General features: G+C 40.6%; 3 protein-coding genes across 17 annotated transcripts in view; 2 read left to right on the top strand and 1 right to left on the bottom strand.

Annotated features, from left to right (window-relative positions):
- The window catches only part of abi1a (abl-interactor 1a), a 49365-nt gene extending 32970 nt beyond the window's left edge, over positions 1-16395 (top strand). The window contains exons 4-12 of one of the 12 annotated variants that reach the window (XM_071484729.1): positions 35-49; positions 670-773; positions 1426-1578; positions 6923-7023; positions 8283-8408; positions 10990-11274; positions 13074-13160; positions 14342-14527; positions 14611-16395. In XM_071484729.1, the coding sequence (XP_071340830.1) occupies positions 35-49; positions 670-773; positions 1426-1578; positions 6923-7023; positions 8283-8408; positions 10990-11274; positions 13074-13160; positions 14342-14527; positions 14611-14786 (1233 nt within the window). In that variant the 3' untranslated portion in view covers positions 14787-16395. The remainder of the gene's footprint in view (positions 1-34; positions 50-669; positions 774-1425; positions 1579-6922; positions 7024-8282; positions 8409-10989; positions 11275-13073; positions 13161-14341; positions 14528-14610) is intronic. The other 11 variants (XM_071484733.1, XM_071484730.1, XM_071484731.1 and 8 more) reach the window with 11 other exon arrangements.
- Positions 16396-16438: 43 nt separating this feature from the next.
- On the bottom strand, positions 16439-21730 carry pdss1 (prenyl (decaprenyl) diphosphate synthase, subunit 1). The gene is made up of 11 exons (XM_071484743.1): positions 21444-21730; positions 20528-20586; positions 20262-20394; positions 19850-19980; positions 19507-19648; positions 19300-19411; positions 19053-19162; positions 18866-18950; positions 18572-18681; positions 18352-18432; positions 16439-17362 (listed from the first exon to the last, which is right to left on the bottom strand). Exons 1-11 carry the CDS (start codon positions 21597-21599, stop codon positions 17222-17224), a joined length of 1260 nt encoding a protein of 419 aa, XP_071340844.1. The 5' UTR covers positions 21600-21730; the 3' UTR covers positions 16439-17221.
- Positions 21649-27555, top strand: LOC139625100 (protein adenylyltransferase SelO-like). 4 transcript variants are annotated; one of them, XM_071484728.1, is made up of 20 exons: positions 21649-21788; positions 22508-22768; positions 22872-22990; positions 23075-23203; positions 23353-23417; positions 23530-23586; positions 23798-23896; positions 24361-24428; positions 24577-24664; positions 24773-24842; positions 24924-24996; positions 25073-25156; positions 25247-25376; positions 26066-26110; positions 26213-26294; positions 26425-26517; positions 26639-26715; positions 26807-26850; positions 27030-27109; positions 27209-27555. In XM_071484728.1, the coding sequence occupies exons 2-20, from the start codon at positions 22540-22542 to the stop codon at positions 27329-27331; spliced, it is 1755 nt and encodes a 584-aa protein (XP_071340829.1). In that variant the 5' UTR covers positions 21649-21788; positions 22508-22539; the 3' UTR covers positions 27332-27555. The 4 variants fall into 4 exon arrangements, with proteins under 4 accessions (XP_071340829.1, XP_071340828.1, XP_071340827.1 ...); XM_071484727.1 differs by having other exon boundaries at positions 21736-21875; XM_071484726.1 differs by lacking the exon at positions 21649-21788 and adding an exon at positions 21811-22000 and having other exon boundaries at positions 24580-24664.

Here is a 27555-nt window from a genome sequence, read left to right as displayed (position 1 = left end):
TGTCTCCCCCCCCCCCTCCTTTGCCCACACTAAGTGGTTAAAAGCCAAGGTAAGTCTGCTTTGTCACATGACCCATTCTGCTATAATATATTATTGATAGATTTGTCAAACTCCCTTTCACAGCGAACCCCCCCATACATGTGATGATTGTTGTCATTTCCCTTCTTATTTCCCATTAACCGACTTGTAGTCCTTTTAGTCAAGAACACACAGTCGAAGGATCTGTAACACGCTCCCTGTCAGTTTACCAACCGTGTACATGTTGTCATTTAATTTACATGTCATGTCGTTGTCCATAACTGTTCTGTAGTTTATTTAAAATCTTTATAGGCTTCCCAGACAGCTCATATTGTACAAATATCCTGGAATTTGCAATAGTGCAAATCCAGATTCCTGTCAAACCTTAACTTATTTTGTAGTTACATGCTTGTTAGGACACAACTGTTTTGCAAGAAAGCTTAATGAAACAACAGTAAAACACAATCTGGGGTGGCATTACATAACCCATCAAGAATTACCTACTGAAATATACACCTCTGCTGTTAGGGAGGTGTCATCTGGGCAGCCTATAACATTAGATTTTCATCGCACACACGTAGTAACCACATGTCATGTCTGAAGTCATTTGTCTGTTAAATAAGGATCTTTTTTTTTTTCTCCCAACCACAGCAACATGGAAACAATCAGTCAATCAGAGGAGGGACACTATCGAGGACCAATCCGCCAACGCAGAAGCCGCCGAGTCCTCCCATGTCAGGGCGTGGCACGCTCGGGTAAGATTTCCATTTTGGTTGCCATGAAAGGAAAAACTAATCCTCTAATTATCAAACTCTGAATGAAAAAACCATGAGGCCCTTATGAGGGCGATGAAAGAGCATGCAGTAAAAGTACATTTATTTATTTATTGTTTTATTTTTTTGGTATGTGTGCTCTTTTTACTAAATAAATGTGAGGTGAAGAGTAACATGAAATAGCAAAGGGAGCAAACACATCCCACTGAGCCTGAAGAAGCTGCAGGACATTATTTTTTAACTCAGGTGTGGTCGTGGTGGATGTGTCTTTGTGGTTTTGCCTCATATACACGTTGGAAAAGACAAAACTGATGCTAGAGAAAAGGAATCCAGGAAAAAAGAAAAGTCTGGGAACTTTTATCTGTTAGTGTGAGACAGGTGTCACACCCTGATGAAGCCAGTCATCATCTGATGCACAGCAGCAGTCGGCGACGCTCATCGGATATTAATTCCTAGAGTAAACTGATGTACTCACATCCAGCCGAGGCTCACAGCATCCAGCTGATAGGATTTACAACACTCCAGTGAACACTGGCTCATAGTTCTGATGGTGGGATTTGCACTGAATTATGATAATATTTGTCTTTGCTTCATCATCATTTGCTTTTCGTTTTCCATCTTCGGCCGGCTGCAGACGCAACACGCCCTACAAGACCCTGGAGCCCGTGAAGCCGCCCACGGTGCCCAACGACTACATGACCAGCCCCGCCCGACTGGGCAGCCAGCACGGGCAGCAGCCCAGCCCGGGGCGCACGGCGTCACTCAACCAGAGGCAACGCACACACAGGTAAATAAGAGGAGAAAAGCAGATGACCCCAAAAGCTTTAAAATGTGATATGTTTTATATGATTGTAACATGAATATCTTTGGGCTGTGGACTGTTAAACCATGTTCAAATAGATCACAGCACTATGTGAAGAAACAGGCACCTTATTCATTTTAATGAGATCAATGCAGTGCTGCCACAGATGGCAAAGAAACACAGGACCTGGCAAAACAACCGAACCTGGCTCGTCTTTTTCCTTAAAATCAATAACACAACATCCAGCTACACACCCCACTGACTAATCAAATACTTACAAGCATGCTTGTAGTGTAGGAAGCCTAATGGTTGAAGTTCCCACAGTTGTGAAATAGTTTTTGCGTTTAAGGGCTTATCAGACACTTTGATCTCAAACCGGTCCTCCTGGATTGTTTTTCATTGTCTCAACAGGACCTTAAACAATTACTCTGAGCTTTGGAAACTTTATCATATCCATTTGTAACCAGTTTTGACAACTTGTAGACCTCAGTTAATTAGTTATCTAAAAAGATATACAAATATATCAATAAATGAATTCTTAGTTTCAATCCTAATACAGATACAAAGAAAGATGCAGAGATTCCTTTGTGACACACTGGGACATGAAGTCTGAAGCTCAAATGTACATCGGCTGTAAACCAGCTGTGATGCTTTAGTTAACTTTTAGCCAGTCAAGTTAAGTTTATTTAGAGTATTTAACCCATAACCTAACTAAAACAAAGAAAAGGGGAAAAAATAAGCAGGAAGAGCAAGGAGCAAGGAGAATGTATTTTTCATCCAAAACAGACATGCAATCGTGCAGCAAGTACAGTAGAAGAAGCAATAGCAGAATCGCAATGTGGAGAAAAAAGATTAAATAAAGTCAAATAAAGTCAAATGGTAGCATATGCAAGAAACTTTAAGTTAAATAAGGTAAAAGGTTTTAAGCAAAGTAGCATCAGTCTAATAACATAAAAGTGAGCAGATGATATGGAGTCATTACTGGCCTCATAATATCAGTCTGGTCAGAGCCAAACACTGTTGCCCCCTGCTGATACGGTAAAGTTAAAAATATAATCCTGCAGAATTAATTTTACAGATAAAAGTGTCTAAAATCTGCAATGCAGATGTTAATGAACCTTCCACAACTTTTAATGGAGAGCGAGACAAGCACTTGATACTTTTCCCCCGTATTTAGATGGATAGGAGTGGAATCAGGACTCCATCTCCACCTTAAACCTGAACACTAAATGTGTTTCAGTAATGTCAGAAAAGCATCTCCACAAACACACTGCCCCCCTCCGTGTCAGATAGTTCTAATCTCCTCATTTAGTTCAGCGGCTGAGAGCACTTCCACACCTCTTCCTCTCCTCCGCCGCACTAAACCCAGCATGTCTCTGACAGGGCCCGAATCACTGTTATTAATATCTGTAAAAGCCTCTGATATATAAAGTGCATGTTTCAAAAAGCCCTAAGTCAACTGTAGCATTCAAACCCTTGGACACGGCTCTCAAGGGCCGTTCCCCAGAATTCTCCACGCACAGGAAGCGGGCGACGCTTTTATCAAATTTGAGTTACGAGTGAGTGAAGTCGCTTCATTAGCTAAAAAGCTTATTATGCTGACTGTGAGGCTCATAAATTATTCCATAACTTTTTTATTTTCCCTGCTCTCACCCAACTTCTCTCTCCTGCTCATGTATGTTTGCTCCATCCCACAGAAGCTCCTCCGTACTTCTTCTTCTATCACTTAAAACCAAACTCTTAGTGGCTTCATTTGTGTCAAGCAGGTGGAGCAACAACAAAACAAACAGGCAGATGTTTTTGGCCGTTCTGCATCACTGTTACTGACCTAACGTCCCTTTAACAAACCGATGCTGTCCTCAGAGTCGGACCATACCCGCCCTGCTTCGGCTAATATTGCTGTGGCATCATTATTTGATTATACAGGCTGGAAGTTGGCCGTGCTTATTCAGCTCATCAGTCTCTGCCATCCTCAGCTGAGGTCTAAATTCAATACCAGGCATCTGTGTGTTCCCGCCGTGTGATGCCTGTTATTATCTAATATCTTTCTGTGGGAAAGATTACACCGTCACACACTGCAGGTATCACTATTTTTAGAAAACATGCTCGCTGCAGAGTCCCGCTAATGAAATTTGTTCTAACATTGTTTGTATAAAGCTGGAGTCCTGGATGGTGGGTGGTGATGCACACAAATGCATATAGATTGTCCAACCTGCCTTTGCCACTTTTTCAAATTTGCGCCGCCAGCCTCAGCTACTGTCTGCAATTCTGCTCCTTCAGCCTTCGTCCATTTTAAATCTAATTAGAAATAATTAGAAGTTCTGAGGCGGCCAAGGGGTCACGGCGCTCACCATGACCTACAACAATCCCTGCTTCGCCTATGGCCTTTATTGCATGTCATTCCACATCTCTCTCGCCTGTAATTTCCTGTCATCTCTCCACTGCAGTCTCTCTAATAAAGACATAAAAAAAAATAAAAAAACAAAAAAAATGTAATCACATTACATTAGTTACCAGTTGGAAAAATGTTCAGATCAAATGCTGGGCTCAGTGGGCTTCTTCCAAGTAGCTTTTAACTTTTTTTATATATTATAATTATGATTTAAGCATATGAGACTGGCTTATGATTGTGGACTTTAAAGACTCAGATGAGGCTTTTCAAAAGCAGAACTGCAGGGTTAAATATATGAACCATCTTATATTTATAGTTTGCACATTTTGCACTCGAACAAGCAAGTTTTATATATATATATATATATATATATATACACACATTAGCTGCCTGACTGTCTCAAGTTTTCTGTGCAGATCACCTTTGTACATTTCAGAGTGCGAATAAACATTACATTATAAATAAACAGAAGAGAATTACCTTTATTTTCTCGGGGTCCACTGTGACAATTAAGAGGTCTGATGGGGTCTGTATTTTTGCACACAGTTTGTAACCTTGCTTACCTCAGTTTTTGGAGTAAACTCAGTATTACTTTTTAATCATAACATCTAAATGCTCAATTTAAATACATTAAGTCTTAACTGGTTCGTCTCAGTCAGTCTCTGGCATAATAGATCTTATACAGTAGATGTCAATTCTTTAAGAGCTCTGAGCTGAAATCACATTACAGTAGATTGATGTACTAGATTACAGCATGTTCATCTTCTGCTCTTTATATGCTTCAGGTTATTTCCTCAAGTCAATCTTTTTCATCTTAGATGACGCTCTGGGCCACTGTGGAAGCTGATTGTTCCCTTTCATGTCAAGTCATAGCATGTCACAATGCCTAAGCACGCAGTTTTTTATTTTATAACACATTTAGTTTTTACCTTGTGTTCATTTTCACTGAGAACACAGTATTTATTTATTTTTTTATTGGCCCCAGGGAATGTTTGTTAGCAAGTGAGCCGGAACTTTTTTGAGCCTAGCTGTGTGTTACAAACTCAGCTGATTTTTAAACAACTCCCTGTGTTGAGTAGAGGCTGAGTCAGGCAGGGAGGTGGTGCAGGAGAAATGGAGCTGGAGATGCTTTTATTTCACATTTCATTTTGAAATAAAGAAGAAGCAAAAGCTGGGGAAGATATAAATGGAAGGAACGGGTTAGTTACAGAGGGATCAGAATGGATAAATCCAAAGCATGCAGATGGGGGGGGTTAATTACGATATTCATAATATAATATGGTTTAGCCTTTATCCCCACAGACACTTCACTCCCACTGCCACCAACATCCTTCAGAGGGGTAACCCCTGCTGTGGGTGCCTGGAGAGCCCCGGGGCTCGGCTGACATGGATCAGAGAGGAGAGGGAGATGATGGGAAAGGGGATAAAGAGGTGTGGGGGTAGGCGGGAGCGAGCGAGGGTTCAGTGGGATGGAAGGAAGCAGAGGAGACGGGGGTGAGGGGTTTTGGGAGATGAACGGGGAATCACTTTACAGGCGATGAGGAGATAAGAGGAAGAGGTCGCGGGATGGTTAGGGGTGAGAGGTAGGGAGCAGGATCAGTCGAAAAGCAGGGATGAAAGAGAAAAGGAGAAGTGGGGAGTGGGGCTGGAGCAGAAATGAGGATCAAGGCCAGTCGACAGACAGAGAGAGAGAGAGAGTGGGGTGGGGGGATTTAGTTGGCCGGGCCATTGATCTGTGAGCCCAGGGGGTCAAACACAGGGTGAAACAGCGCTTATACAGGCCACTGCAGACCTGACATACAAACAACATTCCCATGTCCTATATCCTCACAGGACAATGTTAACAAAACCCAATAAATCCATTATGGTACCAATATTTGTTATACTGCATTTTTGGAAAAACAATTAGTAGCAGTAAAAAATTATGTCTTATAATTCCTTCCCCATCTTTTTTTTTTTTTTAATGAACATCAGTCCTAAACCAAAAGATATTCAATTTACAATGATACAAATTAGCAATTTCTCACATTTCAGGAGCTGGAATGAGCGAGCAAATGCATTATTTAATTTTATTTATTATTACAAAAACATATGAATTTGTCTAATGTGAAATAAATGTGGAAAACTATGTCACGTGTAAAATGATTAGATATAAGCACACAGTGGACATTTTACATGTTCAAATTCAATTGGAAATATATATATATTCATGTGAAATGTATGACATCACATGTTAATGAACATGTATTTGGACGATTCTCATGTGAAACATGTTACATGGGTATTTTTTTGTAAAATGTCCTTTGATCAACTAGCACTTAATCATCATACTCATCAAATCAGCAGTAATATTGATAATATTGACGAGCCTCTGAATCTGTGGCTGCAGTTCTTTTAATCCACCTCCCATGTTCACATTGTTCTCATAAAACTGTCATGCCGTTGTGTGTTTGCTCATTTTAGACGATACAGCTTGTAGCATGTTTGGATTGATTGTTTGACAAAGGCTTGTATCATGTACAACAAAGTTTGTTTTAAATTAAGCCTCAGATTTACCCCCATTGTATTTGTTAACTGCTAAATAAAAGCTACACTTATTATTAGACTAAACACGTGTGTATGATAATCATAAATTAGTTCAAGAATTGTGGGGCAATTAGAGGATCTGAAGCAAAGTATTTTTAGGTGGTTGGCATGCTAAAAGCTTAATTATCCACTTTAATTCTGGGACATATTCCTGTTTATTCTGTTACTCTGATGTATTCTTTGATTCATAAAATCTTTAATGGAGAGTCTGATATATTGCTCACCTGGGTGTGTCACTCAGGAGAGAAGCTGAGATGCAGTGGAGTCTGTATCTGCAGTTTTACCTGCTGTGCAGCCTGAGCAGGTTGGCCTGAATAAAACGATGTCCTCTTTCTCTTCCGTCTCCCTCAGTGGAAGCAGCGGGGGGAGCAGCAGCAGGGAGAACAGCGGCAGCAGTGGAATTGGCATTCCCATCGCAGTGCCTACACCCTCCATCCCTATGTCTGGCTCAGGTGAGGTTTGATGACTGCACAGCAAGCAGCAACAGTGGCTTTCAGTAAACAGTTCTTACAGGCCAGTCAGTCTTTCTCCCTACTGATATAAGGTAGGGGCAGGATTGTACACAACCAGCTTCAGGCATTTTGAAAAGCCTGCAATAAAACCTGCCCCTCCCTGTCTTACAGAGCTGCTAACCCACCTGAGAATGTCATTAAATTTGGTTTTGGAGCTTTTTCTCCCCACTCTCATGCTCCAAGCGCTGGTTAAAGAGATTTTCTGTTCTCATAGGAACTCTTTTGAGCATAAAATTGAACAAATATCTGCTGTTTATATTCCCAAAACATCTGTCATTGCTCTTTGAAACACATATCAGTTGAATTCTGGTCTATTCGACCTGAGTAACAGGCAGTGATGAGAATACAGGGCCACTGTTTGCACAGTGCACATACCTGTGTTAGCCTCAGCCAGACTTTACTTTTGTACATAATTGAAACCACAGACAAAGTAACTATTATTATGTATAACTTCTCTTTTAGTTCAAAGTGCATATCTGTATCTACTTGCATAAAAAAGTTTAAAAGTATTAGTTCAAAATATTTGCTTATTTTGCACAATTTCGAAATTTGCAGTTGCAAAAATCAGGACGTAGGTTTATTTTTTTTAAATATAATGTGTGTGAATATACCAAAGATAGACACTACTTGACAAGGTGTAAATTTAACAATCTCTGTGCAGATAGTGAAACTACTCTGCACGAAGCCTATGTTTACCAGACAGGGATTATGCAGGCCCATTGTGTTCTAAGCACAGCTGATTCTCTATCCTACTGTGTAAATAGGCCAAGCTGTGTTGGGCCTGCTGCTTTACAGTGGAACAGTAAGGCCCACACAACACCACGCTCAAGCTACACATATCACTGCATTACACCATATGCATGCCTGTGTTTAACTCCTGCACATGGATTTGAGCTGAGGAGGAAATATTTCAGGTTTATCTAGTAGCTGTTCTACCTCAGCACTAGGATCAGGCCAGCAACACAGGACTAACCACAGCTCTCCCTACAAGCCGGTCGCCATGGAAACACTCAATTCATACCACAAAGAAGTGTGTGCGGAGCAGAGCTGTGCCTTGACAAAGTCGAAGTGCTCCCCTAGCCCCGAAGGGTTCTTGAGTAAAGCGATGTGATGTTATGCAACTGTGAAGGTGCAGGAGGCGGGCGAGGACACACTCTGCTCCAGCTCCAGTATCAAACTAATGTAAATACTCCTTTCAGTCTCACCCATGTCTGCTCCCCCGGGAGCCCCTCCGCCTCCCCCACCCCCTCCTCCTTTACCTCCACCTGCTCCCCCCATGGCCGGGCTCGCCCCCCCAGCACTGCCACCACCACCACCACCTTTAGGTGAGACTCCGTCCCACCCTAAGGCCTCCTCATGTCTGCTGTCTGGAGGACGCACAATCAGCACGTCTGTTATGATCTTCTCATGGCCGACGTGCACAAATAAATAAGGGTGTTGTGGGTATGGTTGGGTGTCTGTCTGTACACACTGCAAGCAAAGAGGCTCTTATTAATATACTGTTATTTTTATAGTAGATTATTCTGTGTATTAAAGTAGTTCGAATTAGTTTAAAGGAGACGTAGCCTTGCTAAAAAGCATTGATTAGGTAATGAAAAAAACTTCCCAAAGTTGTGCTTCTTAAGCAAAAATGTTCTAAATTAAATGAAATAACATCATTAAGGGACTGAGGAAGGATGGGAATCTGACTGTTGACGAGTAATGGCTGTGGCCAACTTTTCTCTGCCAATAAACTTGTTGACCTTAACACATCTGCCAAAATGTCCTGGTTGTTGAGCTCCGTGGTTGCTTGCAGTGTGAACAGGCTGTATATTTGCTTCTGTTTGGAGACACAACAGACACAGTTTACATACTGTACTGTATGGTTCTTAGAAAGAAGGCATTGGCTTTTTTGTAATCAGTTAAGAAGCATTTTTCTTAAGCTGCAGTGGTGGTGGTACCCTATTTTCTAATTCTTCACTGGTCGGTTATTGGCTAATTAAGAAGTCTCATATGACCTAAGGCTTGGCTAAAGTAATTAGTGCCTGCATAATATGCAAACTTGTTAATTTACATTTGACCTCAAGCTGCTGCATATCTTAAAAAATATTCAAGCCCATTGGCAATCCATTGACAACTTTTATTACCTAAAAATTCAAGAGTGAAATGTAAGACCCTCCAAGCGAGATGCTGCATTGGCAGAATGTGTGCAGTATTTCCACAGAGATATAAAATTAATTTACCTTAAGGGCTATGAGACTTCTTTGGCACAGGTAGAGTATGTCACTGTTTCATTTGATTTCCTTAGCTTTTTCCCAGAAAAGTGGCTGAGGTTAAAGCTGCATCAGGGCTGTACCCGCTGTTCCAGGCTAGTTTCAAAATAAAAGAAAAAATTAGAAATTTACACATCGCTACATTAAACAGGTTGCACCACAGAAATTGAGTTCTTCTGTTATAACATTATATATTATGTTTATATAAATATTTACACTGAATAATTGCCAGGTGTAACAGTTGAGCAGCTCACCGAACCAGCTGATAAAGCTAACATTAACTTGCTAACATATGACCTGATTAGACTGATAAAGAAAAGAAATAAACTAAACATAATAAGTTAGTTGAAGTAAGAGGTGCCAGATACGGTCACTGGTACAAAATCATCTGCATGCATGGAAAGTGATGGATTGAAACCTGAAATACAAAACAATGAGCCAGCACTCAATTATGAGGCTGTGAAACCCACAGCTGATGTCACATAATATGATTTCTGGGTAATAAAGTTCCAACAGAACGTTTAAACAGCCATTTGGGTGCTGGAAAAATTCAATATTGTTTGATGCAACTTTAATTTACATGTTATATTGACTCTGAATCGCAGAGTGTTTTGATTTATGCTGAGAAGACAGAGAAGCATCCAGCTGTTTGCTTAGCATCAACCCCTGTGTGTGTGTGTGTGTGTGTGTGTGTGTGTGTGTGTACACGTGTGTACAGTGGCTGCTCATATCTGATCGACGCCAGTAAAACTGAAATTCCTTAGCAAGATGATCACTTGAAACATGGCAGATTTATCCTCAGAACATCAATGCACACTTTCAGAAATAATTACTTCTGCCAGTGACAATATGGAAAAGTTTGTTTGCTACTTCCTCTGGTTCCACCCATCCCTATCTGAGAGCAGGGCCTCTCCTGAGAGACAGCACGTTATCTAGAAATATGAACAGGAAATACTCGAGCAAACCAGTCTTTAACCCCATTCTGTCCCTCTGGTTTTTGTTTTTCACACACACATACTCACGCTACTTGCATAACCTTTAAATATTTAAGTGTATGTTAATGTTGCAGTGATGCTGTTGTTTGAAGAGTCATTCGCAGGCGGCCAGCGTAATGATGCTCGCGTGGAATCAATCGTGAACTCTCCTTGCCGTCCCTCAAGTAGACATTTAAAATCGTGTCCATGAAAAGAGTGTGAAGAAGTTATTTTCACTGCCATTCCTGTTGGACCCTGAAGGATTAGTCTGTTCTGTTGCTGCTCTGTTCTGTTTTCTCACTGAATCTTTTCCCCCAGTTTCTCTCTGCTACATTTCTAAAGAACTTGAAGTGCTGGATTTATGTGGATGACCTCCTGGGACTCTTGTGTTTTATTTTACCCTCGTGAAATGTCTGTAAGAATGCTATCAAATGATAATCTGTGCTGCATCCATAGCTCATCTGCTTCTTCTGATTGGTTATTGATTGTGTCTTTTCAGAAGGTGTGGGGCTCTAATCAGTATTTAAAAGCTCTTGTTATCTTTTACGCTGTTGATGATTCATGTTGTGGGTCCTTTTTTCCCCCCTTCTTCCCCTTTCCGTCTCCTCTGTCTAACCCCCTTCCCTCTTTGGTCCTGCCCATCTTTCCTCTTTTGCTTCCCTGTCTTTGGGTGCTTCTAGCGGTGGCCCCTGGGCCTGGTCTGGGCCCCGCTCCAATGTCCCAGTTTGGAACCATCTCGCGGCAGATTTCGCGGCACAACCCCTCCAATTCTTCTGTCTCTATGGTTTCGGCCACGGGCACCTACCGCCGGGCGCCGTCGGTCACTTCCCAGTTCTCCTTGCAGCAGCAGCAACAACTACAGCAGCAGCAACTGCAGCAGCAGCAGCAACAACAGCAGCAACAACAGCAGCAACAACAGCAGCCTCATATTAACGGGGGCACTCCTGGCTATGGCCAGAACTCAAGTAAGGCCCTTCTGTCTCCAATCCCAGCCTGCGTTATAGATCCTAAACTGTCACTGAAGCACAAAACCTCACATTCTTCCAAATTATGCACAGTCACCAACTAAAGCAAGCTAACCTTGTAGCCGCAGACCAGTATTTCATATCTGCAAGTGAGTCACTGCTTTCTGAAGGTCAAGCTTGCATTCTTGTCAGAATTATTGACTTCTTCCCTTAACTCTGAAAGTGCAGGTTAAGGCTTTTTTAATCTAACTGTGGGATGTCTTTAGTATTGATGCAGAATGCCTCGTCCTTGAATTCTACAGAAGATGCAGTGCAGACAGTCGATGTCTGCTAACAATGCACAGTCACAGTTTTTGGCATCATGTAAAAACACGACCTAATGTTGACCTTTTAAATGTAGTTATCTATAAATCATACTGGCTTTGATTCCTTTAAATCTTAACATACCCCCGTCTAAAATCTAGGCTCCATTTATGTCTGTTATAACCTGTGATCAGTGTCTGAAGACATTGATTGGATGATGAGATCCAATTCATTGGCCTTTGCATTTACACCTTGTAATAAAAACTGTCTTGATCTACCTGCACTGAGATCATATCTCATTATGCATATTAGTTAGGCAGAGCTGACAGGCTTGTTGACAAGCGTTTCGCATCAAAGCAAAGCCATGCAAAGTATGGAAGCCATTCATTTTTTAAGTCACTTTTCCAAGGGACGACTTGCTAGCCACTGGCACTACTTCCAGCTAGAGGTAGCAAAAAGATTTAGAGTGAAGTTACCATTTAATATGTGGGAGAACCATTTCACTCAAGAATGTGGTCACGCTGTACAAATTACATTTACACCTGGCTGAGATCAGATCACAGTGTGAACCGGACCAGCTGCAGATGTGGGCGAATGCATTCAGGTCACCATAACTTCATCATTTCCACCTTGCTTTTCCTTAACCAGATGGCATAGATACAGATAACATGTTAATGGTTGGTGAAAATTTGGTCCTAGTGCCTCGTCTCCGTAAGGTGATCAACAACTGGAAGCACATTTACCAAAGCACTGGTTTTAATATGTTCTGCCACTGTTGATCGGTTTGAGAGTCCCTACCTTGAGATTGATCTAATGATGTAGGAAAAATCTGAGAAAACATAAAATAAAAATACATAACCACAAATGGGTCTAAAGGGAGTTCAGTGGCCTTGTTTGGAATTTAGGTTGACTGACATTCAAGGCAAACAGTGCCCCCTTCTGGCCATTGTCATTACCTACTGACTTTAGAGCCGTGAGTGGGAACCGTCTGATTGACAGAAATCAAACATAATCCGCAGTTTATCCTCCGGCCTCAGAGATCCCCAGATACCCTGTGAAATCTCATCACGGTCACAGACGTCACTGAACTTTTCAGTCTTACCACATCTGTGTCTGATCCGTGGAGATGCTGCAGCTCCTGCTACAGTTGATTGAATTCATGTGTCAGTCATTATTTCAGTAATGGATTGGCAATTTTCTCTACCAAATGTTCAAAATATAAGAAAAAAATTGTTAATGAAGGGACTAAGCATTTCATCGCTCAATCTGTCACCGCTGCACATCACTGTCTCGTTCTATTAGATGTGCACAAGCTCACAATTCTTGCAGTGTGTTTCTTTAGTCTCTGTCAGTGTTGTTTGCTTTGGATTGGGGTGCACTCTTTAACTGTCTTCTGTACATTCTTGGTGACTGATGGGCTTTCTCTTTGTTTTTCTTTTTCTTTCTCTGTTGCTCTCTTTCTCTGCCTTTCTGTCTTTTTCTTTGCTGGCTTTCAGTGTCTATCGCTCCTCCTCCTCCCCCCATGCCCCAGCTGACTCCACAGATACCTCTGACTGGCTTTGTGGCCAGGATGCAGGAGAGCAGTAAGTGAAGAGGCTAAGAAAATAAAAATATTTTCCTCCTTATCTGTGCCAACTGTTCCCTCTTTCACATCGCCCAGCATGCGTCGTGCTTGTTCATCCTCCGTCCTCTTCTCTCTGTCTCGAGATCAACTTCTCGCAACAATGTACCGTCAAAGACTGTGCCTAGTCATTAGTCATTTCTTCATTTATGTAACTTGTAAGCAGCTTTATATGTTGTTTGAAGACACATTTGCTTCTAAAAACTACAGTTTTGTTATTGATTTTTAAGGGTGTGATTAACAGATGGGGGAATAATCTCACAGTGACTTTTTAAAATATGTGCAAGAAGCAAACTAATGAAATTTGTTGCCTCACGGCTATAACTGTTGAGGGCGCCACAGACTGTTTTATTCAATTATTTGGGTGATCTAGTTCCAGGCTGAAGCTTGTTTTCCATAGGCTAGACGTACTTGAAGCACAATGGGGTTGAGTTGAGTTGAAGAATAATGTTTTAAGTGAAAATTTGCCAAAAAGGTTCTGCAGGGCAGGACTGGAGAGGACGGGGCCCTTTGCTGCCCCCTGCTGGTCTATAACATGCAATCTGGTCGAATATTACCAGTTGAAGTATTGTGTATATTAGTTATTGACAGAAAGCCACTTAAGATGCTAGTGGTGGATATTTATTACTGGATAAAGTTTAAGGGAATTATATTGTTAGATAAAAATATCATTAAAACAATAGCAAAACAATCTACAATACCTTTCATAGCTTTTTCTCCAGTATGGATGCTGTCATACAAACTTCTAATATACTAAATAGCATGACTTGGCATGTAAGATCAATTAAGTGTTCATAAATCACGTGTAATTCCCTTTTTTCTGTATGTGCATGCCTGAATAGAGTTTCAGACCCACAACAAGAGGAGCACAAGCTACACAAACCACTTAAGAGGCTTAAACATACAGTATATCATCCTATTAAGTGATCCACAGGAAGTCCTAACAGCGATGCAGCCTGCTTGATGAATTTAATATTCAAGAACCTCACATACACACTGTTGTGCATGTCTTATCATTAATTCTGCATGATTCAGCCGCCGCCCTCTCTATCACAGGCTCATGTAGTCCAGTGATTCTTGAACCTTTGGACCCAACGAGGCGAGTCTCCTCAGTTATCTCACTTCTCTGTGTCTGTCCAACAGTTGCAGATACCCCTACCCCACCTCCCCCTCCCCCTCCGGATGACATGCCCATGTTTGACGACTCTCCTCCCCCACCGCCGCCTCCTCCAGTGGATTACGAGGAGGAGGATGCTGCTGTCGTGCAATACAACGACCCCTACGCTGATGGAGACCCGCAGTGGGCTCCCAAGAACTACATTGAGAAAGGTTTGTTCAAAAAAGGAAAAAAAAGAGAGGGTCATCTTTAAGTCCATTGGATTCTTACTTTGTATCTCCCCTTCTCTTGTCAGTGGTGGCCATCTACGACTACAGCAAGGACAAGGACGACGAGTTGAGTTTCATGGAGGGGGCAATCATCTACGTCATCAAGAAGAACGACGACGGCTGGTTCGAGGGCGTGTGCAACGGCGTCACCGGCCTGTTCCCTGGCAACTACGTGGAGTCCATCATGCACTACGCCGACTGAAGGGACCTTGCAGTAACAGTACAGTCTATTTATTCAGTCATATCATAATCCACCGAGAGACCGACAGCAGCAATCTTGACTCCGCATAGACATAACTGTATGATCCTCTTTTGATATGACAGAATGTTCTTTCGCTAACTGATTGCAAATAAAATGAAAAGTAATATCTATTTAGTTTACTTTGGTGTTAAATGGGTGGGTGGGGAACATTTATGGAATATGTAAAATAATAATAAAAAAAAAAAAGTTTCTAAAGAATTGGACTGCACGTGCTCTGGTGGGTTGAACTCAAAGACGATGGTCACGCAGCTGAAGGATGTACATCTTGCCCGGACAAAGATTTGTGATTCAGAACCGAATCCTTTGTGAACAAGAGTATTAGGTTTTATGGAACAAATAAAATGTTAATGTCACGTACGCACCTTCAGTTGAAGTGTTTGTACTGTCACTTGTATATAATGTGAGCTGCAGCCACTCGGGTTTCTGTAATGTAAATTCAGTGAATGTCGATTATATGATAGTTTTCATTAGTGGTGCCCTCCTCGACACCGTGAGGCCCATTTGTATGGAATATAAACAGAGATGGCCTGTCAATTATTTACAAATTTAAATACTGTAAATGGTATTTCAAAGAAGCAATTACTTCTGAAAATCAGTCTTGGCGTTAAAGCATGCAAATTTTAAGAGATATAATGTAATCTTAAGTTTATTGCCATTATGCTTCCATTATGTTGTAAGTGTATTCACCTTTTTTGTTTTAATTTTGTTGTAATCACTGAACTTTTTAGACTCCAAAGTAAATTTGAGGCTTTCCCATGGTCTCACTTTTGAAATGCAGGTTTGCATTAGAACTTAAAAATCCTAAAAATGAAATGGAGTTTGCTTTGTCACACATTTAGATCTGTTTGAAGCAAGAAAACACATTCCATTTGTTTGGCTTATTAGAAAGCATTTTAAGATAATGTCACATCACTGTTATTACTTATATTCTAATCCACACACAAACTGTAGGATCCATTGGTAACTGGCAATAATGGACTTTGGCTCTGATAGATAGCATGCAGTGACAGTCAGACTGGAATTGTCGTGCCTAACACTGCCATGTGACAATTCAGATGTAACGTAGTAGACCAATAAACAACTCTAATACCTCCTCAGTCTTCTCAAAGCAACAATGACCTGCTCTGGGTTCAAGTACCATGTTGACTGCTCTGAACATTAAATCCTCTGGGCTGCACAGGTGTACATATTTAACTCAAGTCAAAATCAGCCAATCAATATTAGGTTTCACTCAGGTCTTGAAATCATCTTGGTAACATTGTTTTTTTTTCTCGTTTTTTTTAGCCCTCAAACATTCATCTAACATGAATTTCAAATGCAAGGTTAACGTGCAGTGGTCACCATGTACCGTTTCAGGATACTGCAGCTAATGCCTTGATATTTTGCCCATTTGCTTTAGTATTTCCAATTTAAAAAAAATGTACTGGCTCAATTTCATGGGTAGAAATATTGAAATCTTGAAATCTCTCTGCCCTTCATTTGTACATATAAAATGTTGATTGAAAAATTAATGTACAGTCTTTTATAATAAACAATTCTATGTACAACATGCATGTGTGGTCACTTGGAGGAAATCAAAACAGAGCCAAAGATTGGTTTAAATAAAAAATAACAAACAAACTGTTGGTTTATTGAGCACACAGTCATTGTAGATGTTAAGGCCTTAGTTGTTTTGCATTACAGAAGTAACCTCATAACATTTCACAAGTCAAAAAGACACATGACTGTTTGGCCTTCCAGGTGTGGACGGATCTCTTAAGACATTAACACAGATCCAGACAAACACACCCATGACAATTATGCACTTTTTAATCATATGATTTGGAATTACATAGATTGTGCAATAACTCCACAGCTCAGCACTAGCAGGTAACAAAGTGTATTCACTCACAGTCTGCTAGTTGGAGGCATGGGAGGAAGTTGCAGTTACAGTACTGTACACAGTGAAGGTTTGAGTTGCATTTTTCAGTGGCATCCAGTAATTTGAGATTATAATTCATTTCCAAATTATCACTGTGATTCCATATAGTAAAAACCAAGTGTACGTATATGTCAAATCATTATAAGGTGACTCACCCACATGAATATTTTAGGAGTTTAAAGGTGAGAGCCATGAAACAATAGGTATCACTTCAGAAAGACCCCTGCGTGCTGTGTCGATCCCTTAATTCTGTTTGAGTTTTCTCAGAAAGCTTGCTGCCATTTTCATTCAGAGTTGGCACTAAAGCCAGCACGAGGGGTCCTTCTGAACTTAACTCCCATCGCTTCTCTCACTGTCTCTGTTTCTGACCCCACCCTGTGCAGACTCACGGGGGTCAGGGTGAGTTGCCTTTCAACAGGTAGCTGCCTGAAGTGAAGCCTCGGCAGGAGGAGGTTCATTTGTCTCTGGTGAGCACCATCTCAGTGAGCCTGATGAGGGCGTCTCTCTCTGGGGACGGCCTGAGCTTACTGATCTGTCTGATGGCTTCTTGACAGTAGCGCTGGGCCAGGTAGTTGGTCTGTTGCACACCATCGCTCTAAAACAGAATAAGAAGAAGGGGTGGTCATGTTTTAATCATTATCTATGCAAGTACAGTTTGCTGAGCGTTTATGTTCTGCACCAGCAAAGCTTTATTCCCCAAGAAAACACTTCACCTCGATTGCATATTGCACCATTTTATGACTCGTAAGCAGAGAGCAATGATTTCTACTGTTAATCACACAAATGCAAATTAAGTCTTGGGTAATATAGCTCTAAGGGATAGTTCAGGTTTTTTGATGTGGGGTGCAAGTTAGGAGAGCAAGCAGGGAACACGGCACACTAGCAGAGCGATGTGCTGCTGTGCACGGGGCCCGACACTTTTAAGAGACGCCCACTGAAACAATCTAATATCTGTTGAAACGTACGCTTCATTTTGAATATTTTTAGCATTTTATCTTCCTGTCAAAACAGCACTTTCCTTTGATGCTACATTTTTCTCAACAGCTGAACTACTGTATTCCTATGCACATACACTGCATACTGTATTATACAACATTGTTTCAGTGGGCCTCTTTTAAAAGTGTCTAACACACGTTTTTTTCTGCTGACCCCGTCCGCAGCAGAACATCACTCAGCTTCTGTGCCGACGCTCCGGGCTGCTTCTATAAACCAGCAGCCTGTTGATCCGACTCTACTGCAGGTAACACATTGACTATGCATGACTATCTCACATAATCCCACGTCAAATAACCCAAACTATCATTTCAAGCTAATGATTTGGTCAATATTTGCCTAATTAACAAACCTTAATCTTTAATATTCATTTATGTCAAGTTCACAATTCAATTTCTTACACAAGAAGCAGAAAATTGTTTCCTTACAGAACTTAATGTTTGAGGATATGATTATCTGTGCCTGAAAATATTTTGGGTAGACACATCTGTAACCTCTATTTAATACATTTCAGGACTTAACATGTAAATCAAATCAACACTTAAAGAACCTGCAAACCTTAATTTTTGTACAATGTCTTGATGGTCATACCTGAAGGACATATTGCCAGGCTCGATCTACATCTCCATTAGAGCTGAAACGTCTCATGATCATTGCATGTAGCTCAGGAAACTAAACCAAAAAAAAAAAACAAAAAACAAAAAAGAGTTGAGGTTAAGATGGTGATGCGTGGCGAATGTCTGCGTGTGCTTGTCACATGTTTTTTATGTACAGACACATTTCCAGTTTAAATAATAAATGTTGGTCTCACTTGCTGACAAGCAAACAGGACTGGTCCAGTGGCCAATCCCAGTTTGAGATCTGCAGCCGAGGGCTTCCCCAGATGATTGGCTCCTGATGTGAAGTCCAAGACATCATCCACTAACTACAGGACACAGACAAATAAACTTTTAGCTAAACACCCATTGACCTTCAATTTCATTCTGCATGCCACCATGGATTAAAACCAAACATATGATGACAATGTGAGCAGAGAGGCTCCTCACTTATCAAATAAACTACAGGTGGCTGATGTGATTTAGCTGATAAGGTGTGAAACAGACACTTGCCTGAAATGCGATGCCAACATTCTTCCCATACTGGTAGGCTATTTCATGAACTTCAGGATCAGAATTTACCAGAATGGATACCTTGAATAAAAGAGAACAGATAGTCAACAAAAAACATTAAATGTAGAAACTAAGGCCTCTCTCCATCTCTGGGCTATTTGTGTGGAGACAGAACGTACATACTGCTTTACAACTGTTTGCAATAAGACTCGCTGTCTTCTTGAAGGTTTTCTCGAGGTAGTGCTTGAATCTCTCGTTCTCGTTCTCTTTGGAGCCCAGCTGCATGAATTCGCCTGGAAGTACAATTGGTATTGATTGGACAACAGTATACAGATTTTTCCTGCAGCTTCTAATTTGTACAGAAATCATAAAAGAAATTCCCTAACTGACGAAGAAAACCGGTATGAACAATTTGAGTGCTGCACCGTACCTCGGACCAGGTCTTCTATCACCTGGGACAACACCTTAACCACAGTGTTGTTACCAATACGGGCTAAGGCCATGGAGGCGGCTGAGAGGATGAAATCTCCTGCCAAGATAGCCTGGAAGAGAGGACAAAAAAAATTATATACACATCTTCAATTTAAATATTATCATGTGAGGCGAAAAAGGGAGAGGCTGATTTTATATCCGTTACCTTTCTTTCACCCCACACTTCATTGATGGTTCTCTTTCCTCTACGCTTATCTGATCCATCTATGACGTCATCATGCACCAGGCTGGCAGTGTGGATCATTTCTGAGATCATAGCTATGGCCCTCTGCCCTGGGAGCAAATCTCTGCAGAGGACAAAGACAGACAACAGATTGCAGGGAGTGAGATGAAATAAAACCCCTGGATTATGATTCATAAAACAATTAAAAAATTCCTATTGCAACTGTCACCGGTGTATCAGAGGTCACTTGCAGATGGTTTGTCAGTAAATGGTGAAAACATAACGTTTTGTTGAAATACATACGATTGAGGAGATAGAATCGTACCCTGCTTTGTTGCTGTGGATGTTGAGGGCCCGGGCCATCAGGACAACAATCATTGGTCGGATTGCCTTGCCCTTGCCATCAAAGTAATAGTCGCATAGAGACTTCAGCTCTTCTTTAGATACAAACAACTCCTATGAAGCACAATAATAAAATCTGTGAGCTGAAAATTCACATTATTTCATATGTGGAGTTACAGCAATTACAAACTCTGTAGGTGGTCAGAAAGTTTTAAATCAACACATGGTAAGATTCTGCTCATAAACACTTTTGGGACGCTTGTCTCTCACTTATACAAATCTTTCTTCTAATAAAGCACATGACAAAATTAAAGCCATGCTCCATAACTCATTTGGCCAATAAAACTAATGTATACTTCGATGGTGCCATTTCAAATATTTTATTGAAAATCTACCTTTTTTATGTCATCATATAAACTTGTTAGGTCTTTCTGGGCTAACGTGAAGGGGTCCTTCAGCTTTGTATCACTGTGTATCGTTCTGCAGCAGCAAGACTGTAGCGTGGGGCACAGCAACCGTGACTTGTGTCTGCAGAGAAAGAAACACAAACATTAACTGTGAAAGTACACCGAATTATACCACAGAATTATAAACAGCCTGAGAGCAGAAAATACAGCCTATAACCATGCAAAGCCTTTGGTTTGATCCCATCACAACTCACCTGTTTAGAGATGAGGTAAAGTTTAAAATTTGGGGGTTTATCTGTGTAGATGATGATGGCTGCAAAGGTTAAACAAAGACAGAGGATTAATTCAGGCACACGCTGCACATCAGACCTGTGCATATTTTATTATAATAATTTCCATATAGAAAATGAACATATTCTACAATTAACAATTTACACTTGCTTTGTATTCTGTAAACCAGTTTTAAGAATTTAACTCCTGACAGTTGCAGAATTAAAAAAAAAACCACACACACAAAGAAAGCATATAGATCCTAATGTTAGCAAATTTAATTTACAGAGAGAATAAGTGAATAGTAGTCTGCTGTGATAGAACATGATGAATACAATTAATTAAAAAATATGTCCTCAGTGTCTCTATGATGATAGAGATTCAATAGCGTAAACGCTTTATAGCACTTTCCAAAATTAAGGGTTTTGTCAGGCAAGTCTGGAACTGCTCATATGAGTCAATGTCAAATGAATGAATGAATGAATGAATGAATGAATGCAGGGGTGGGGAAAAAAAACATCTAAATTACTGGAAACTTGACAAGACACTAGTTAGGGTTTGTAGGCCAGAAGGCTAAATAAAGGACAGAGCTTGGTGTGCCTGCCTTGAAATATCAGGAGCAGATCTTGACCTTTATGCGTGCAAGATATGTTGAACATGCCAACACCCCTGCAACAAGTCTCCATTCATCTGAGAAATTCTTACAAAACGGAGGAAGCCTTTGCAAATAACGCGTTGGCAGAGTGTCAGGAAATGTGACACACACCAGAGTAATACACCTGTTAGCTGAATAAGACCACCACTCATGGGGCCGGCTGACAGCCCGGTCGCATGTATGACCTTCCCTAGCTAGGTTTGACAATACTCACTTCCCGGTGTCCTCCCAACCGCAAAACTCACCTCATCCCCCGGCCTTGAGTTCCACGAAGGCCGCCCCAGAGAGGACGCCGAGGAAGACACAGACCTGCAGTTAAAATGCCACAGGGTTTCCAATAAACTCGTACTCGTACTGTTTGTACTCCACTTCAAGCATTGCCTCCACCACGGAGCCGCCATGTTCCCAGCCGAACGCGTCACCTTCGGCTTACATATCCGAACGGAACCGGAAACGTGTCACCGCGGGTCGGGTTGATGACGCTCTGTAACGGGGGGTCTAACTTTCGGCAACTGAAGGCTAAAGAAAAAGTCCAGAGAAACACGAATGTTTTCCTCCAAAAAGACATATATTTTATCAAGAATGCAGTGGTAGAATGCGGTTGTTTTCTCTTGAAAATGTACAGGAAATAGAGCTTGGGACACGGCTACTAGCTAGTTAGCTAACAATTAGCTTAGGTAACTAGCTACTGGAGTTTTCACAGCTAACGTTAAGTTTATATGAGATATTTTCACAAATGCACACACCATTGTTATGTTAACCTGCTGTGTTTCCTCCATACGAGTTACTGCTTCAACTGAGGGTTGGTTTAAGTTGTATTTGTTCAGGATTTAGCTTAAGTAAGGGCTTTTTTAGCTTGAAATAAGGGTTTTTCATGGAAACAGTATGGATACAGTGTGACTGATAATATTGGTGGTAGTTACTAACTAGTAATAACTATACTTATACTCCATTAAAAGCTGGAAAGTACTGCTCTTTTTATTCCACTACATGTATTTAACAGCTTTAGTTACTATAATAACTTTGATACAAAATTAAGATATTAAACATAGGCTCAACTAATATTCATGTATTGCAATTTAATAAATCAGTAATAGTAACAGTAATAACAATAGGATATTTTATATAATACTTTTTTTTATATGCTTGATTTAGCTAATAACACTTAAAAATGTAATGATTTGCATGTAAAATTCTGAAAGCAGGACATTTAATGGTGTATTTTTACACTGCGTTTATTCAAGGAAAGGATCAGAGTCTTTCTTCGATTGTTTATGATGTTGACCAGCTGAAGCTTTAAAATTTGCAGCTCCATCGGTGCTTACAGAGTCAGGTGCATCTATGTCTGTGGACATGTGGAGCATCCACAGAGTTGTAGTCTTTGCTCTGGCAGCAGCATCCAGCTTCACACCAGTGTATGCCCAGGAGTTCAGCCAGAGTACTGACCCTGACTGTCACAGTCATGACAGCCAGCGATCCCCACACACTGTCAAATCCAGGTGGAACATGAGTGTTTCAAACCTCATACAGGACCCAGACCAGTTAAGAGTGTCCTGTAAGAAGCTAATCGGTAAAGTGGATTCTTGTCTTTACAGGTCAAGATAAAGAAATTTCAGAAAAAATTTAGAAAATTCAGAACAGAAATAATGTCACCTTTTATGCCCTTTCTGTAGAAGCATTCCCAGTCGATGAGGTTGATGGCAACTTTGTTCGTACTGTGAAGAACTGCATATTTTCCAAATCCATTCCAACCCCACTGAAAGGACCATTAAGACTGGCCGCCGTTTCTAAGGTGGTGATGTAATGTCATCAGCAGCACCACAAATTTCGCCATAAAATATGACAAATTAATTTATATCTGAAACTGTCTCAACAGGATGTCATCGAGGGGATCTTAGATTTACATGTGGCTGTAACACAGTCAGAGGATTTCTTACATTATGCCAGTGGTGGCAGACTGCTACTAGAATCGGTACCTCTCGCACACAGATACGGGGGTCATCAGGTAAAGATGGATTTGTTTTCTGTTTCGTTGTTTTTTTTCAATGAACCTATAAAAACATTTTTTATGGTGTTATGGTGTAAAAGCAGGTGTGTAAACCATGAGTCAGTAATGTGTCCACACCTGGCTTCTCCCATTCTCCTCTCCAATAGTTCGGTTACTGGGCGGGTCAGCTGGGTGATGGCCGAGCACATTTACTTGGTCAGTATTACAACAGGTGAGAACATTTTTGAATTAGACTTAATGTATTTTTTTAAGTACTGATATTCAAGGTGCATTGCCAGTTATAGCCTTTACTTATTTTCATTATGAAATGTACCATTTCATAGGAAGGGAGAAACATGGGAACTGCAGCTTAAAGGCTCCGGAAAAACACCATATTCAAGGTATGATTCTATTCCTGCTTTTCACCTGTCTTCCCTTTGCAGTTTATATACAGTATGTATTAGCACAGACATACAAATCATTGCCTGTATTGATGTACATTATTGTTGAGTTGTTTCCAGTTTTACAGACTTATTGCTAATTTGATACAGCATCTCTTAAATTGTGCAACTATCTTAAGAAACCTCAGGATGAATGTGCATCGTACTACAGGTCAGGAGACGGTCGAGCTGTGATCCGCTCTTCTGTCAGGGAGTTCCTGTGCAGTGAGGCGATGCATTTCCTGGGTGTTCCCACCAGCAGGGCTGCAAGGTTCTTTATCCTGTTTCACTCATTCTCATTCTCAAGATCCTGGGCACAGCGACATATACAGTAGCTTAAGGTCTTCACACCAGAAACATTAATTTGAATTGCTGTGGGATCTCAAACATTTAATGTGTGGTCAGAAGTGTGTTAAAAGAGGAAAACAAGGCATTTTTAAATAGTTTACAAGACATTTAATCGTTAAGGACCTTGACATTGTCTTCTTACCAGACTTACTGTATGTAAGAATCCCAATATTAACATTGATACTTGTGGTGCACAGCCATTAAGTTTTGTAAACTGAGATCAACTGCCTATTTTAAGCAACCCAATAGAGCTTCATTGTTTTTGACACTTGTAAAAGGGCAGGTATGTTTTGGCAGAAATGTGAATTCATGAGTGAGGGGCATGATGCTCTCCTGACCTTTTAGCTGTTTTGTTGAGTGTTTTCTGTTATTGATTTTTTGTTATAGTCTAATTGTAAGTGAGGAGCCGGTGTTAAGGGATCAATTCTACAATGGCAATGTGAAGACAGAGAGAGGTACTGAAAAGATATGCAAAACCTAGATTTAACACATTATCGGCTAAGTTCTTATAACATACTTTGCATTATCATTATTTTACACAAAATATCAGACATTTCTGTCCGCAGTCTTTCCCCATGTTTAACATTTTGTTTTTGACTCCAGGAGCTGTTGTTCTGCGGTTAGCCAAGTCATGGTTTCGGATTGGATCATTAGAAATTTTGGCTCAAAGTGGAGAGATCGACCTCCTGAGGTGATGCTGGTCACGTGATCATAACATCAGTGCTTTCTTGTCATTCTGTCACCTATTCAACAGACTATACTGCAGCATAACATCATTTTATTGTCCTGTTGGTTTTAGAAAGCTGTTGAACTTTGTGACTGATGAACATTTTCCTTCAATCAGTTCGAGTGACCCAGATAAATATTTGGTGAGTGACATATCAAGATATATATTCTGATTATCTTTCCCACCCAATACAAGGTTGTTCTTTGCATCTTTGTCTTTTTAGGTGTTCTTCACCACGGTTGTAAATGAAACAGCACATCTGATTGCCCAGTGGATGTCTGTTGGGTTTGCACATGGTAAGTACCCATTCCAGCTGTTATCACACCCTTTGTACCAAAATCTACTCATATCTATTGTGTGTCATCCCGACAGGCGTGTGCAACACAGACAACTTCAGTCTCCTGTCTATCACCATCGACTACGGACCATTTGGCTTCATGGAGTCCTATAACCCCAGTGTGTACAATAATGCATATCTGTGTTTCATCAAAATATCTCACTGCCCTGTCTTTGTCAGGAAACTCTAACAGACCTTTAACATTGCAGATTTCGTCCCCAGCACATCTGATGATGAGGGCAGATACAGCATAGGAGCTCAGGCCAACGCCGGACTGTTCAACCTGGAGAAGCTCCTGGGGGCTCTCACTCCTGTGCTTACACAAAAACAGCAGAAAGTGTAAGAAGACCATGATAGACTGTATATTTGTATTCAGGCGGCTTTAAGTATTATGTGCCTTATATTGACCTCCTCTGGTCAGCAGTAGAAATTGCACCAACTTTTATAAAACTTGCACATTATTAACTATGAATGATGTGGTAATAAAATTGAAAAACAAAAGGCCAGAAGCGTCAAGTAGAGCGCACAGAGCCTCCACCAAGGCCAAGCAATCCTACACGTCTTTTGTTCTCCAGTTATAGCTTTATTTTATATTTCAGGTCTTCAATACTTACACAACACAGCAGTGTGGTTTTATTACCTGTGAAATGATGATGTTAGCATTATACAATTCATACAGCTGCCGGAGCCATATGCACTGCTACTTACTATTAATAATAAGCACTCAAACACACGCAAACTTTATGTGTAATGTAGATTCAGCATTTTCTTCCACCAGACCTGAATTATTACCTGGTTCTGCAACAAAGTGTACAAATTTATAGATCTCAAGACCATGAATATGTCAGATTTTTTTTTTATTTTTTACATCAAGATCCATGAATCCTGAATCTGCCCCTTTAACTGTAACCCCATCCCTCCACCGAGTTTGAAACCACAGTAGATACACTTTAGTTTTTTGGCCCTTCAAATAAAAGATACTCTCATAAAGTATAATGATTGATCTGCTCCTCTTATCTTTTTTTCAGGGCTAAAATGATCTTAAAAGGATATGTTAGTATTTACCAGACGAGGTGAGCTCCATGTAAATCTGTCTTCCTTATGTTCACCCTCATGCTGTATCTCAGACAGTAATAATGTGTTATTTTCTGACCTTATTTGTGTTTCTATTTCAGGATTCACCAGATATTTAAAGCAAAACTGGGGCTTCTTGGTGAAGAGGAAGAAGACAACTACCTCATTGCCTTCCTGCTTAAGGCAAGTCTTTTACAATTCTGAGATGCATGCTTACTGCTAAATCAGTTTAACCTCACTGTCTGTTTACTGGCTATGTACACATTGTATTTTTTTTTTTACCTCCCAACATAATTTGTGTTTGTCTTCCCAGATGATGGAGGACACACAGTCAGACTTCACCATGACCTTCAGACAGCTCAGTGAAGTTTCAGACATGCAGCTTCAGAACAGGAACTTCACACAGGTGGAGTCAAAGCAGCAAACTGTTAATTACAATTTCTGTTTTAAATCACACAAAGCCAATGTATCTATTTAGAGGTGTATTTAGAGGCATGTTTTTAATTATTTTTTTGTTCATGTATTAGATGTGGGCTCTTGATGACTTATCATTGCACAAGCACTTCTCTGAATGGCTCAACATGTACCTCAGCCGAGTTAACGGGTGAGCAGAAGGATGTAATGTTATGTCAGACCATGTGGTAGTTTGGTAACCAAAGTTTATCTGAAATGTAATTTGTTTTTCCTCTGCTCAGACAACAAAATGATACTGACTTGGATCGTCAAAACAGAATGAAAAGTAAGTCTGTAAAAAATCTATATGTGAATGTTGATGAACGATTTAATATTTATATTGTGATTCACGACATTGACCTTCAAAAGTAGAAGTAAGGAATTCACTTGAAAAAAATGTCTGTAATGTGACGATGTTGAAACTTGAGAAAAAGAGGAAGATCTGTGGCGTAAAATATCTTGCAGACATAAATCCTCGATACGTGCTGAGGAACTGGATGGCGGAGTCAGCCATAAAGAAAGCTGAAATGAATGATTTTTCTGAGGTGTGTATCTGATGAAAAGTTTTTAAGTGTTTCTCTAGAAACCCAAAACAATGACACATTTCTGATCTGTGACAAGCTGTGACACATTTCACCCATTAGGTGGAGCTGCTGCACCACATCCTGTCCTCTCCCTTTGTTACACAAGAGACTGCAGAGGAGGCGGGCTATGCAGCAAGACCTCCACTGTGGGCTCAGGGGTTAAAGGTCAGCTGTTCTTCATGAGTGAGCCCTGGATAGAGCTAAATACTGAAATAAAGAATTACAACTTATCTGATCTTTTGTAGTATATTTTGGTTAATCATTTCATGCTGGTGGAACTGTTCTTGTCCGTTAAGATCACCCACTATGTTCGTTCAATTGCATCTTGCCTTTTTTGCAGCTAAATACTTTCAAACATCTTGTAATTCCTGTTTGACATCAAAATAAAGACAAAGATGATGCTCCAA

This window comes from Trachinotus anak, unplaced genomic scaffold (genome assembly GCF_046630095.1).
Source record: "Trachinotus anak isolate AG129_WGS33_773 ecotype Australia unplaced genomic scaffold, CSIRO_AGI_Tana_v1 ptg000009l, whole genome shotgun sequence".
Lineage (NCBI taxonomy): Eukaryota > Metazoa > Chordata > Actinopteri > Carangiformes > Carangidae > Trachinotus > Trachinotus anak.
This window is presented reverse-complemented; position numbering and strand designations above follow the sequence as displayed.